The sequence below is a fragment of the Podarcis cretensis genome (genome assembly GCF_951804945.1).
Source record: "Podarcis cretensis genome assembly, chromosome: 4".
In the NCBI taxonomy this organism is placed as follows: domain Eukaryota; kingdom Metazoa; phylum Chordata; class Lepidosauria; order Squamata; family Lacertidae; genus Podarcis; species Podarcis cretensis.
In genome coordinates this window covers 36256269-36270931 of record NC_137173.1, presented here as the reverse complement: position 1 = coordinate 36270931, position 14663 = coordinate 36256269, and the positions used below count along the sequence as shown (strand labels likewise).

The following is a 14663-nucleotide window of genomic DNA, read 5'->3' as shown; positions in this document are numbered from 1 at the left end:
ATTACATTGTACTGGATTATGAGTTATTTACTGCTTTTCCTCTCCCAGAACTTGTGGCTCTTTTCAATTACAGTGTAAAAGTGCAGCTCAACGAAGGGCTGGAATGTATGATAGCAGTACGACCCCTCTGACAGTTTTAATATACCTGCAGTTGTAGGCATTATGGATGCTGAGACTAGCTGTAAATATTAAGTGATCGGTTTTCAGCTTCGGGATCTTATTTTCAAAATCTTCCCTGGGCAGTAGTTCAAATGAGATGAATGGGACTGAAGCCTGCTGTGTTTTGAAGACCAAGATATAAAACTAATGCTAACGGCAGCATTACTGGACTGAAATTTTAATCTGATGATCCATTTGGATGATAAACGTGGGCAGAATTTGACCTTTATATGTGGAAGAAAGGAACAAGGCCATTCTGATCCTCCTGCATGTATTAGGGGAAGTGGGATAAGTGCAGTAGGCTTTACCCCTCCCTCCAAAAATTAATTAAAATTACTGGGCTGGCTTCAAGCTTAACAGTTTTACCTGAAATCTTTTAGCTAAATAAGTACCTTTTTCAAAAATGTAAGGCTTCTAGCTAAGAGAAAAGTAGAATAACACTTAATATAATTGGGCATTAATATATGTTAAACTGCAGTGGAGTTTCTTTAGAATTGCAAATAATAGCCATCAAAATACCAGCAGCGTTCTTTGTGAACAATAAATGCCAATGAGTCCGTCCCCCCCATCTATAAAAGATTAGCCACCTTTCCGTAAAGGAATGTCATTTGCAGTATGCAAATTGGCTGCTTTGAAGCTCAGGCGTGAATAACAAAACCAGAAGACTAGTACATCTGAGCAGGCTTAGAGATATTACTAAGTATACAACAGGTCTGCTATAATCAAGGCTATCATGTGCAAATCCTTTAATTACAACATAAATGTGATTTATGCAACAGATTTATAGGGCAATAATAGCTGTTCATCTTTGATGAAAAACATAAAGCTGGAGGCATACAATGATCAAAATTCCCAATCAATGTTCTATAGCATGCAACAATTTTCTTGCATTTGATCTTGCTACTGTGCCCTGTCTATGAAATAGCAATACATTTGTGTTTTAAAAGGCAGGCAATATAGTTCCTGTGCTAGGCTGGCCATGTATTTGCTATTTGATGGAGCCCCCTTTAAAAAAAAAAAAAGTTGTCTGGTCCAAGTCCAATTTAATGATAATGAGCCAGAGAAGAGAAGAGTAGAGACCCATCAACTGATAGATCCTGTATAGTAAACTGTGCAGCCAGGCACACAGGTTACCTGGCCCCAGCTTACCTGCCTTTGGTGAGATGGATTGTTTTCCATTTTAACTTGTAACAATTATTATGCACCTACACATTAGGATTTGCAAACTTTATGCAAATCTGTGCCATTTTGGTTCGTCTTTCTTTATGACACATTGCTACTTCTTTTTTTTGCAGTACCTAAGTGCCCACTCCATCCTGTATAGTGGAGGAAGAGGCAAAGTCACAAGCAACATATTGTCTGGAATTCCAACATTAAGGGGAGTGGACACAAGCCCCTCACACAAATATGTACTTATAAGAGTGAAGATGGAATGAAGCCTATAAGAAACATTTTTTTTTAGAAGCAAGAAGGATGAAAGTGCCAATACTGCCCCCAAGTGCCTCCCACCTTTGTGCTGCGGCCTCCAAAGTAGGAGAAATGTTGTAGCTCCCTATCAATGTGATACGAAAAATAAACCAATCCATAAATGTATCATAGGGCTGAAGTGCACATATGCAGGACATTCATGTATAGATCTGTGGACATTTTAATTTGTAGTTCAAAGCAGCCAATGAGAGTTCTCATTTGCCCTAGTGGGTTAAGTGGTAGCTGAGAGTGGGGAATTAGGGCCAGAGAAGAGCTTCACCAGCACAGCTGCTTGGTTCCACTTTTGAGTCACAGCACCTGGAAGAGATAGGACCATATCTCAGTGGAAGTGGAAGTGGAGATGCAAGAGTCTGAACCTGGGACCTTCTCAGTTAAGGCTGGGGAAAACTCAGGAGCACTACTGCAGTTGGCATAGACAACACTGAGTTAGATGGACAAATGGTCTGATATTTGGTATAGGGCTGTTGCTTGTATTTCTAGGATGTTGTTTCACTATGTTTAACGGTAGTGATCTGATGTACCATAACTCCAATCACTTTCAAATTTGAATAAACTCCTCACTATTTATGTCCCACCCACATATATAACAGCACGGCTTGCTCAGTGGGAACACCAGCTTGTGTCTTCATCAGATGCAGCTTGCATGAATTTCTAGTGTTTTCTCCCATTAAGTATCTAGAGACACATACTACACAATAATGATGTCTTTGAGGCCATCTGCTATTGAGCTGGAAAACTTCCAGATTCAAAATACTAGCAGTTTGTTATTGGGGCATATGCTTGTCACATAGAAAATCCCAGTCGTTCTCCCATCATCACCAATGAAAAGACGATACATAGCAGGGTTAGGACAGGGAGCCGGTCAAGTGTCCTCAAGATTTTGGAGCATTGCCAGTTGGGCTAGATGGACTAATGGTAAGACTGCTTTCACACATTAATTTGGAAACAAAGTGCTAATGTGTTTATGTCACTTGGACCCTCTTTTACCCTGCCTCTGAAAGCTTTCTGTCTTTGCTTGAGTGGCAGACATGTAAGTGCTTCCACAGCTTCATTTTGCATAATTTTAATGCAAAAATCATCACTTGATTATTCTCTCTTTATGTATTATCCAGACAAGTTATACCCAATGGATTTCATTCTTCTACACAGCTATTAAAGGTGCCAAAGCCAGGCTTAGCAGGGCCTTCCTATTGCACCAAGCTAGACAATTATACTTGTACAGAAAAGTCTAATTCTTTTGCAAAGCTCTCAGGTTTCGGTCCAAATGATGAAGTTCTCCCTTTCCCTAGCTATAGAGCTTTTCAAGCATCAAGAGGTTGGGCTGCTTTCCAAAGCTGAGAACAGGAATTCTCCCTTCCTTGCATTATCCCAGCTTGGAAAACAGCAGGATCTCCCATTGCTTTCAACTCAATATGAGAAGGGGTGGATTATCCTTCACTTGCATTGAATCTTTGACAGCAAGATGTTTCATCTTTTCTCCCCCACTCCAAGAAAAATAAATAAAATTCAGCAAAACAAGAAGTTGGTGGAGGATTAATGCTGCCTGCACCCGCTTCTCTTCAGATAGTACAAACAAAAGTCATCACTTTTTCCTCTCTTCACCTTACAAATCAGAATTGTTGGAAGTTAATGAAGGTAAAGCACAATATTAAGTGCACCACAGAACTATTGTTATTTATTTCAGATAGTTAGAAACCACTTAACATTCAGAATTTGTAAGTGGTGTACAACAAATATAAAAGCAGAAACAAAGAGAGAATAATGATTAAAATTCATCAAAAAGGCAGAAAAGTACCAAAATTCCTACAGAAATAAGCAAGTCTTTGTCACGCATCTGAAATTTAGCAAGGAGGGTGTCTGACTACTCTCAGTCAGGAGGTTCTACAACACTGAATGCATGGCTTCTACTAGCTAAGAGCCATGCAGCTGAGCCATGGGGGACCACCAACAGAGACCCCCCCAAAAAAAGTAATCATTTCAATTTATTAGTCACTCACCACATAAGAAGTCTCCAAGCAACTTATGAAATTTAAAGAGCATAAAGTGTAACATATAAAGGAAAAATAGACTATGATCAAAACCATGCAATAGCAAATAAAACAATTCCAATAAAATAGCACCAATAAACACCAAAATCATCATAATCCATCAGATGCTTAAGAGAGGAGATAATTTTTTACCTGGCACTGAAGGGATGCTAATGCTGGCACCAGGTGGACCTCGCTGAGGAGAGCATACCATAAGCAGGGAGGCACAACCAAAAAGGCCCTCTCCCTTGTTTTCACAATCCAAAGCTCCCTCAGAAGATGCAGCCAAAATATGAACAGCGGAGTGCTTTTTAGCTTTCTAGCCCCATTTCAGACCTGCTTACAAGTTGGCAAATCCAACTCAAAACACCTGACAGGAACTATTAAATGCTCCTTGCTGCCACTAATATTCAGGGTCCACAGTGAAACTCTTTAATCAGGCCCTTTGATGAAGTTGAGATAAACTGGCTGGTTCCAGACATTCCACATTGCAGAATTAAGACCATGACAATTTATTTTATTTTATTTTACAGAGCAGATTAATGAGGGAATTCAATCAACCATATAATTGCTTGTTTCTGAATTATGTGTATGTGTGTGTGTATACACACACACACACACACACACACACACAAACATTTTGATGCACACTGCTTCAGTCTTATCACATTAACTAATAAAGCAGAAAACAAAAGTGTAAATGTATCCCTTTTTCTTTATAAAATGTTATTGCTGATTAATAGTAGACCTGGAATACCAACAATGCTAATATATTTTGTATCACAAATGAAATGCATTTGATAATCATATGAAAAATTTGGTTATTCCTAAGATTCCCAATATGCAGCAAAAATCAATTTACTTTGGACACTTACCTCATAGGTCAACAATTTGGTGCCAGCAGCTGCCTGTGTGCCCAGCAGTACCTCATATGGCATATATCCTCTCAGAAATCCACAATGCACAAGAGACAGCTTACTTTTCTTTCTCACTTTATGTTTGTACTGGCTTAACCTCTTCCTCCTTTCAATATGCCCCCTCAGACAATACCTTGAATACCATTCTGAATAGAGGAGAAGTATAAAGTGCTTCTCTATGTGAGTGAGTGTGGTGGTGACTGTTAGAAAAACATAGAGGCCTAACTTCAATAGTAGAGCGTCTGGCATCTGGTGGGCGGGGCTTTTATGTTGTGCTCTGGAATCAGCCCTTCCTTCGGATGTTCAGTTAAGTTCAGTTAGAGAGACCAACTGTCATTCTTGCTGTTATGTAGTGAAGTTTCACCCTGGGCCAGCAGGGGGATACTGTATATAGTTTTCACTCAGGTCTGTAGATAGTTTTCACTCAGGTCCACGTCAGTTATTTTAGGCGGGAACTCTGGGCTCTTGTTGCTACAATGTTGACAGCCGGCTGCCTATAAAAGCAGGCCGGCTGAGCTGTTTGCAGTCAGTTCTATTCCAGCTTACAAAATAAAGAGCTACTTGGAGAAATCGCTGTGTCGTCTGCTATGTCAATCCACAACTTAACACTGGCGACGAGGATGGGATCGATGGACATCAGAGCACAGCCAGATGCGGCCAGCCTCTGAACTGAGCTGAATCACTGAGCTGAATCACAGAGCGAAATCACTGAGCGAAATCACTGGACAGAACCAATTCAGAGCTGACTGTTCTGGCTAAGAGCACTGTGTTCCATCCATCGCCCTTCACGCCGGCATCGGAATCATGGCTTCACTTGTGCCTCTACCGCCGTTTGCGCCAGCCTCTGAATCATGGGACTCCTACCTCGCTCGGTTCGACTGCTACCTCCAAGCCAACGAGCTGACACAAGTATCACAGGAGCGTAAGCGGGGCCTATTCCTCAGCCTCTGTGGGCCTGAGGTGTTCGAGACGGCCCGAGCATTGGTTGCGCCTGAAGCAGTCCAGGCAACACCATGGGACATGATCCAAGAGAAGCTCCGCAACCACTACGCACCAAAGCTGTCCAAGATTGCTGCCCGCCATGCGTTCTACCACCGGAACCAGGCAGAGGGGGAGTCGAATCAACAACTACACCACCGCCCTGCGACAGGCTGCAATGCACTGTGAGTTCCGAGACTTAGACGATGCCCTGATGGATCGAATCGTCTGCGGGGTCCGGGACATCCACCTGCAACAGCGTCTCCTCGCCAAGCCAGACCTCACGCTACAGAAAGCCATTGAGGAGGCTGTGGCCTCAGAAGCTGCTGAACGCTCCGCCCAGGAGATCCGCAAGTCCAGCAGCCCGCGTCTTGCTAGGGAGCCAGTTCCGGTGCATCATGAAGAGGCCAGCAGTGATGAGGCATCCTCCAGTGAAGACGATGACGTGCACCAGACAAAGCGGGAGCGCAGGAAGTTCCAACAGAAGTCCAAGGGCCAACCGGAATGTGCCGGCTGCGGAGGCAACCATTCCCGTGCCAAGTGTCGATTCAGAGACGCCATCTGTAGGAAGTGTTCCAGAAGGGGCCACATAGCTAAGGTCTGCCGATCGGCTCCGTCTGACACCCCCCCTTCATCGACTCGCAAGTCCAAGTCTTCACTCTCGTCTGCCAAGGAAAGTTGTTTCGCTCTCACCAACTGCCGCTGCCCGTCTGGAACCACGATTGGCCAAACCGACTCGCCTACACGACGCAAGCTGAACATCACGGTGCTCATTGAAGGAGCTCCATGTGACATGGAGATCGACACCGGGTCTGCCCTGTCCATTGTGTCATGGAGCACCATCAAAAGACTGGTACCCAGAGTGTCCAAAGGGCAACTCGACTCTCACCGCGTACACCTGAGAGACTACCAGGGAAACGACATTCCCGTGGTAGGCGTTGGCCGGTTCCGGATCGCCTTCAAGGATTTTTCGGGCCTGCTCCGGTTGGTGGTGGTCGAAGGTCAGCGGCCAAGCCTCCTAGGGCTAGACTGGTTTGATGCCCTCGGCCTGGAAGTCACCGGTATCAACTGCATCTCTAACGCAGAGACTGAGGGTCTGGTCAAAGACTTTGCCGAGGTTTTTGACGGCACCTTGGGGCAATATACAGGTACGCCCATCTCCTTTAGCCTTGATCCACAAGTCGCCCCCATCAAGCTAAAGCCACGCCGGGTTCCCTTTGCTCTCAAGGCTAAGGTGGACGAACAACTGGACAAACTGATCGCCCAAGGAGTTTTGGAGCCGGTTGACCACGCCAAGTGGGAAACCCCCATCGTCACGCCTGTCAAGCCAGATGGGTCGGTGAGAATCTGCGCTGACTACAAGTGCACGATCAACAAGGCACTTCAGCAGCACGCTTATCCGGTTCCTGTTGTCCAACACCTGCTGCATTCCCTGGGTGAGGGTAAGGTCTTCGCTAAGCTCGACCTTGCCCAAGCCTATCAACAACTGCCAGTCGATGATGCCACTGCTGAAGCCCAGACGATCGTCACCCACCGGGGGGCATTCCGTTGCCGCCGGTTGCAGTTCGGGGTGAGTGTGGCTCCTGGCATCTTCCAAAGCCTTATGGAGCGTCTCCTGCAAGGGCTTCCGGGCGTGGTACCATATTTTGATGACGTCTTGGTGTCTGCAGACTCACACCAGCAGCTGTTCGAGCGCCTCCGTGCCGTGCTGACCAGGTTCCAAGAGGCCGGGCTCAAGGTAAAGAGGGAGAAGTGCCAGGTCACCGTTCCACAGGTAGAGTTCCTGGGCTATCTTATCGATGCCTCCGGCCTTCACCCGACCACATCCAAGATCCACGCTATCCAGCAGGCCCCCACCCCAAAGAATAAGACGGAGTTGCAGGCGTTCCTGGGGCTGCTGAACTTTTATAACATGTTCCTGCCCCACAAAGCCACAGTGGCTGAGCCTCTTCACCGACTCCTTAGCACTAAGACGCCTTGGGCCTGGGGTCATCGGGAGACGGCGGCCTTCAACGCGGTCAAGGCTCTCCTTTCATCAGACAGTGTGCTGGTACAGTACAGTGAATCCAGGCCGCTGGTCCTTGCCTGCGACGCCTCACCTTTTGGCATCGGTGCTGTCCTTAGTCACCGTTTTCCAGACGGAAGAGAAGCACCGCTCGCCTACTTTTCCAGGACGCTATCTCCGACGGAACGGAATTACAGCCAGCTCGACTGGCACTTGTGGCTGGAGTGAAGAGGTTCCATGAATACCTCTATGGCAGGACTTTTGACCTCATCACTGACCACAAGCCACTCCTGGGCCTCCTCGCCAGTGATCGTCCAACTCCACCGGTCCTCTCGCCACGCATGCTGCGATGGACTGTTTTCCTGGCTGCCTACCACTACCGGCTCATCCATCGCCCGGGGAAATCAATGGGCCATGCCGACGCCCTCAGCCGTTGCCCTCTTCCAGCATTTGTGGAAGACCCGGCTCCAGCTTCATCGCTCCTTCTGATTGAGGATCTTCCGGCAGCGCCTGTATCGGCTGCCACTGTGGCCTCCGTGTCTGCCCAGGATCGCACCATCAGCCGGGTGCTCAACTGGGTGTGGAGGGGGTGGCCACAAGGGCCTTTTGCATGGGAGTTCCAGCCCTTCGTAACCAGACAACATGAACTCTCAGCTCATCGCGGCTGTCTGCTGTGGGGAGACCGTGTCGTGATTCCCCAGGGACTCCGTCAGCGCGTCCTGGAGGCTCTGCACGTTGGCCACCCGGGAATTGTTAAAATGAAGGCGTTGGCTCGGTGTTACGTCTGGTGGCCTAATATGGACGATGCCATCACTGCCTGGGTGTCCGCCTGTCAAGCGTGCCAAGAGTCGAGGCCTGCACCACCGGCAGCTAAGGGACACACCTGGGAGACGCCAAAGACACCCTGGTCGAGGGTGCACATCGATCTGGCTGGCCCCTTTCACGGCCGGACCTTTATGGTAGTGGTGGACGCCTATTCCAAATGGCTGGAGGTCGCCCTGATGCCCTCCACCACTACCGAAGCTGTCATCCGGGTGCTGCGAGGCCTGTTTGCAACGCATGGGTGTCCTGATGTCCTTGTCTCTGACAACGGACCGCAGTTCACGTCAGGCACGTTTGAACGGTATCTTTTGGGACTGGGCATCCGCCATGCCCTAACGGCACCCTTCCATCCATCCAGCAACGGGCAAGCGGAAAGAATGGTGCGCTCGGCAAAAGAGGCACTGGCGCGCCTGGACCGGGGAGACTGGCATGAGCGGGTCGCCGAATACTTGTTCGTGCAACACATCACCCCTCATGCGGCCACAGGGAGGAGTCCTGCTGAACTGCTTATGGGCCGCCGCCTCAGGTCACCACTCGACCGGCTACACCTGGACTTTGCCGTGGCTGAACCCCCAGGCTGTGCCAACGCGCCACGGTCATTTGTCCCAGGAAACCAGGTCTTTGCCCGGAACTATGTGGGGGACATTCCTTGGGTGCCAGCCACAGTAGTGGGAGTCACTGGACCTCGCTCGTACCAGGTGGCACCCGAAGACGGACGCTTGTGGTGATGGCACATAGACCAGCTTAGGCGCAGGGTTGGTTGGGGACTTGGACACTACCGAGGTGCCCCCAACTGCGCTCGCGGCTCCAGAAGAGACACATACAGATGGCGAGGCCCCACCTACACCTCCCTCGCAAACTGCCAGTGTGGAGCCGAACCAAGCCGCTTCAGAGGGTCTGCCAGACTTACCACAGACTCAGACCACTCCACTTGCGGAGGCTCCACCCACAGCAGCGGATCCAGGGGAGTTGGTTCCAACGCCACCTAGGGTCGCACCACAGCCTCAGCAAGAACTGTGTGGCCCTCTGGATTTGGCTACCAGTCCCCGGCGGTCTGGCAGAGTTCCCAAGCGCCCAACTTATTTAAAGGACTATGTTGTTGGACATGTATCACTGTTGGTCTAAGTATGGGAAATGTAACCGATATGCTTTTGTGCCTAATTGAACCATTACGCGTAGTGCTGTATATAAGGAAACCATTACGATTGTAACTAATGCCTTATCTCGGTGGGGAGGGGTGTTATGTAGTGAAGTTTCACCCTGGGCCAGCAGGGGGATACTGTATATAGTTTTCACTCAGGTCTGTAGATAGTTTTCACTCAGGTCCACGTCAGTTATTTTAGGCGGGAACTCTGGGCTCTTGTTGCTACAATGTTGACAGCCTGCTGCCTATAAAAGCAGGCCGGCTGAGCTGTTTGCAGTCAGTTCTATTCCAGCTTACAAAATAAAGAGCTACTTGGAGAAATCGCTGTGTCGTCTGCTATGTCAACCCACAACTTAACACTTGCCTCATGTTGTTCTAGTTGTTCTTAGACAGTATGCTATTGTGTTACAATGTTCTTTATTAGTAAAGCTTTCTTTGACATACAGTGGACCCTCCGGATATGAATTAAATTCGTTCCGGGGGTCCGTACTTAACCTGAAAAGTCCGTAACTGGAGGCACCACATCTGCGCACGTGGCACTATAGAGCGCTTCTATGCATGCGCGCGGGGCAAAACTCAGAAGTATACACTTCCAGGTTTGCCACCTTCACAACCTGAAAATTACGTATCCAGAGCAGTACATAACTAGAGGGTCCACTGTATACGTGAGCAGGGGCATACGAATGGAGGTGCGTGGGATGCAGTTCACCCCGGGTGTCACGCCTGAGGGGGTGACAAAATGGCACTCCGCAGGGGGTGGCACTTACCGTGGGGCCTGGCCTGCTGTGCACCAAATCCACTTGTCTCTCCAGGGAGTGACGCAGTGGCTCTGTGCCCCACGCTGCCTGAAATGACAGCATGGGGCTTGCGTCCACCAGGCAGACTCTGCTGGCAGCTCACCGTGGTGCCCCCTTGGGCAGATTGCCCCGGCGCCCCCGTGCCCCCCGTGGGCGGATCCCCCCCCCCCGCTACTCCAGGTGCTGGGGCAGCTAGCTATGCCCCTGTACGTGAGCCGCTTACTTTGCTGAAAGAAAATAAACCCAGATGAAGAATGGTGGAATATCCTAAACTGGCTGAGAGAGGGGATATTCCCACTCTGACAGGAGGATTGATTGTTTTAAGCACTCTCACCCTCCACAGCAGTGAGTAGGTGCTTTCTTCTAATTGATGGAAGGCACGGCCACACCATTTTGTGATCCTGTCTCTTTTCTCTTTTAGATGTGGCAGCCATTTTGTGTTATGTCACGCCTCTACTTCAGCCCTTTTGTTGTGCCATGCCATGCCATGCCCCGCCCCGCCCCACTTAGCAGCCTTTTTGTGACTGGCTCCCATGGCACTTAAAAAAAATTCCTCATGTGCCTACCAGTTCCCCCAAAATATTGACAGCCCTTGACTGTTCTAGCTCTTCTTTTAATGCACTATAATTGATCTGCAATAGTTGTAACGTTGATCGTAAGCTCTGAAATAGTCACTGTAAGTCAGCCAAGAGCAAACCTTGGCTACAGCGTGTAGTTAGTGTAAAGAGAACTTAACCCTGAGACTTAGGCCACATTCAAACTATACACTTAAAGCAACATGAAGCCATTTTAAACAGTCATGGCTCCCCCAGTATAATTCTGGGAGCTGTTGTTTATTAACAGTGCTCAGTTGTTTTTAAAAATACCCCTGTTTCCCTCACAGAGTTACAATTTCCAAAATTCTACATTCCCAGAATTCTTTTGGAGGAGCCATGACCGTTTAAAGCGGCGTCATAGTGCTTTAAATATATGATGTGACTGTGCACCATACAACACACACAAAGGCTAAGCCAAAACTTCTCTTGGCTTAGTGTGGTGCAGCAGTAAAAAGGACTAGGGAGGATCAACGTATCTGCAAGTTCCTCTTTGGGAGCTCACATGTTCTTGCAGTCTCACTAAGCCTCACTGGTTTCATGTGTTATGCAAAGTAGGTCAGCCTTACCTCATATTTCCTTTCAAGTTGAGGTATTTAGCCATAGGACAATGCTTACAATCATTCACAACTCTATAAACAGCTATGTCTTTACAATAATAAAATCATTTATTCACAAGAGGGATGAGAGTTCTTATGTTACCTTATGATAAGAGAAAAGGGCTACTGCCTTTCTAGTAAAAATAGGGCCTGCATTGCTGTGCCCTGTAAATTTATTCATTTACTAAGTTCTGTTTGGTCTGCTAGGGAGCACCCTGCTTATCTATGAACAACCTGATCTTTTTAGAAGAACATTGCAAAAATAAAAATCAAATCCCATTTCTGCAATATTAAATTGCAACTTTATTTTGCCCTAAGCAGTTTTTTTTAATGCTTTTTGTAGAAGAGAAGAGAATTTTACTTATTTTCCTCATGGATCATTTTAAACATTATGGTTATGGCACTGAAACACTTGCAGAGCAAAATTGGTGATTTCATACACTGGGGTTTCTTCGAAGTAGTAGAACATTTTCATTTACTTAGGAATAAAAACGATGCTACAGGGAGCAGCAGAAATAGGACTTTAACTGAAAGACACCCTTGAGGCATTCTGAAAGAGCTGGTGGGAAATTCTAGGTATTAAAACTTTGATATGCACTAGGATAGGATGATGTCTAGTTAATTTTTCTACCCAGAAGACGGGTATTCAAAACCAATCTCTTATCAACTTTTCAGAGAGAAAATGCTATTCAGAGACTTCTAGCAACAGTTTGGATGTTGTGAGAAAGGACATGGATTTGTTAATCGTATTTTCAAATTACGTATTTTCAAATCGTATTTTCGGGTTCATCGTTTTTTATGTACTTGAACCACAAAAATCTAACACAAGGTGTACTTTCAAAATACTTTCAATAACCATGCAATATTTTCCTTTCTTTATACGAGACAAAAGATGCATGTTGAAAAAAACAATTTTCCACCCACCAGAAAAATAAGGAAAATGATGTGTCTCCAGTTTTTTGGTGTGTGAACAAGAATGCTATATTATACATTCTGGGATGTTGCCGATCTTTATCATGTTCAAATATGCAACTTCCAAATATTCTTTTTTGGGTAAAGTCAGTGCTAATTGATAATTTAACTTCCAGATGGATTCAATAGAAGCAAAACATTAGATTTTTCTGCTAGAGTTTTGCCTGCTCTTTACTTTGCTCCCCATTCCTTCTCCAACCCTCTGCCATAGAAACATACACAAAAAAGGAGATAGGTACAGTGGTACCTCTGGATGCGAACGGAATCCATTCTGGAGCCCCGTTCGCATCCTGAAGCGAACGCAACCCGCATCTGGGCGTCTGCACATGCGCGGGTCACGATTCGCCGCTTCTGCACATGAACGTGACGTCATTTTGAGCGTCTGCGCAAGCAACGAAACCTGGAAGTAATGCGTTCTGTTACTTCTGGGTCGCCGCGGAGCGCAACCCGAAAACGCTCAACCTGAAGCAACTTCAACCCGAGGTATGACTGTATTAGATTGGTGGTTTCCAGAGATCCTTTACTAGCTGAACGCTATTTTCTGATTGTTACTCTAAGCCATAGAGAGAAGGGTTACTAAGGAAACCAGGAACTATGGTAACCTGGGCAACCTTACGGGTCCCAGAGAAAGATGGGGGACCCCCCCCCATTCATACTATATATGTGTGTGTTCAGCTGCAGGTCTTATTCCTTTCTTTAGAGAACAGATGCAACAATATTTTCATTCTTTTCCCCCTCAAGTATCTAGAAGAATTTCATGAATCATGTCAAGTGAGGAAATGAAAGACACTTTTAAAAACAGGGTCTCTACCTGCTGAGTGCAATTTGAAGTTGTGCCAGGCCAAATCATCCAAGATTAAAGATGACATTAAGAAAATGTACTATTTTTGACATGTTCTTATTAACTCAGCGGCATGCTAAAGGTAACATGCAATTATCAAAGGGGTTTAATAATTGGTATTGTTACACACCACCCCAATCTCCACAGCCATGCAAGATTCCAGAGGTTACAGGCGCATACCCAGGGTTCGTGTTTGGAATTTGGAAATGAGGCACAGTGGAGACAGTGGTGTCTTTATGATATATGGTTTATTTACACATACAGTGGTACCTTGGTTCTCGAACTTAATCCGCTCCAGAGGTCCATTCAACTTCCAAAACATTCAAAAACCAAGGCAGAGTTTCCGATTGGCCGCAGTAGCTTCCTGCACTCAAGCGGAAGCTGCATCAGATGTTTGTCTTTCAAAAAACCTTCAAAAACTGGAACACTTTATTCCTGGTTTTCAGCAATCAGGAGCCAATTTGTTCATCAACTAAGCCGTTCGAGAACCAAGGTTCCATTGTATACTGTGGAGGGGCTCAAAGCATTACACTCCTATTGGGTCTTGCTCCCTCCATAAGCACTGCCCTGGATCCAAAAACAAATACCCCATGGTATTTGTTCTGCAGCTCACAGTGTTTTGCAGACTGCCGCCCTTCCCCTCCAGCTCACATCACAGCAAAAACTCTAAAACTCTATTCTCAGGCTTTTGTCTTTCTAACTAATTCTGAGTTAACAGAGGGGTCTCTCCCATTTGCCCTCTGGCACAAAGCCAGTGAGGTGTAGTGGTTAAGAGCGGTAGACTCGTAATCTGGTGAACCGGGTTCGCGTCTCTGCTCCTCCACATACAGCTGCTGGGTGACCTTGGGCTAGTCACACTTCTTTGAAGTCTCTCAGCCCCACTCACCTCACAGAGTGTTTGTTGTGGGGGAGGAAGGGAAAGGAGAATGTTAGCCGCTTTGAGACTCCTTTGATAAAGCGGGATATCAAATCCAAACTCCTCCTTTTCTTCTTCTTCTTCTTCTTCTTCTTCTTCTTCTTCTTCTTCTTTATCCCAACTATGACCCACCCTGGCTCCTAGCTTGTATTTTTAGCATGGCTTATATTTTAACATGCTAATTTCAGCGTCCGGCACCCAGGAATTAGAAGGGGAGTCCCTTCTACAATATAGCCCTTTTCACTTGTTGTAATACACATGTAGGGGTGCTGTGCACTGTGGTATAGTTCATAGTGCTACATGCATATAATGTGTAAAGAGCTGCTGTATACAAAACATTATATAGTTGATTTTCCAGCTTGAATCTTGACGACCTACCCTCCAACATACAATGCCAGAGTGCAT

General features: G+C 46.6%; 1 protein-coding gene across 1 annotated transcript in view; it reads right to left on the bottom strand.

Moving 5' to 3' along the window:
• Nucleotides 1-6289: 6289 nt before the first annotated feature.
• LOC307213948 (uncharacterized protein) overlaps nucleotides 6290-14663 on the bottom strand; it is a gene marked incomplete at its 5' end in the record, with an annotated part of 607513 nt that continues 599139 nt past the window's right edge. The window contains one exon of the mRNA XM_079972181.1: nucleotides 6290-6323. Within this exon, the coding sequence (XP_079828307.1) occupies nucleotides 6310-6323 (14 nt within the window). The 3' untranslated portion in view covers nucleotides 6290-6309. The remainder of the gene's footprint in view (nucleotides 6324-14663) is intronic.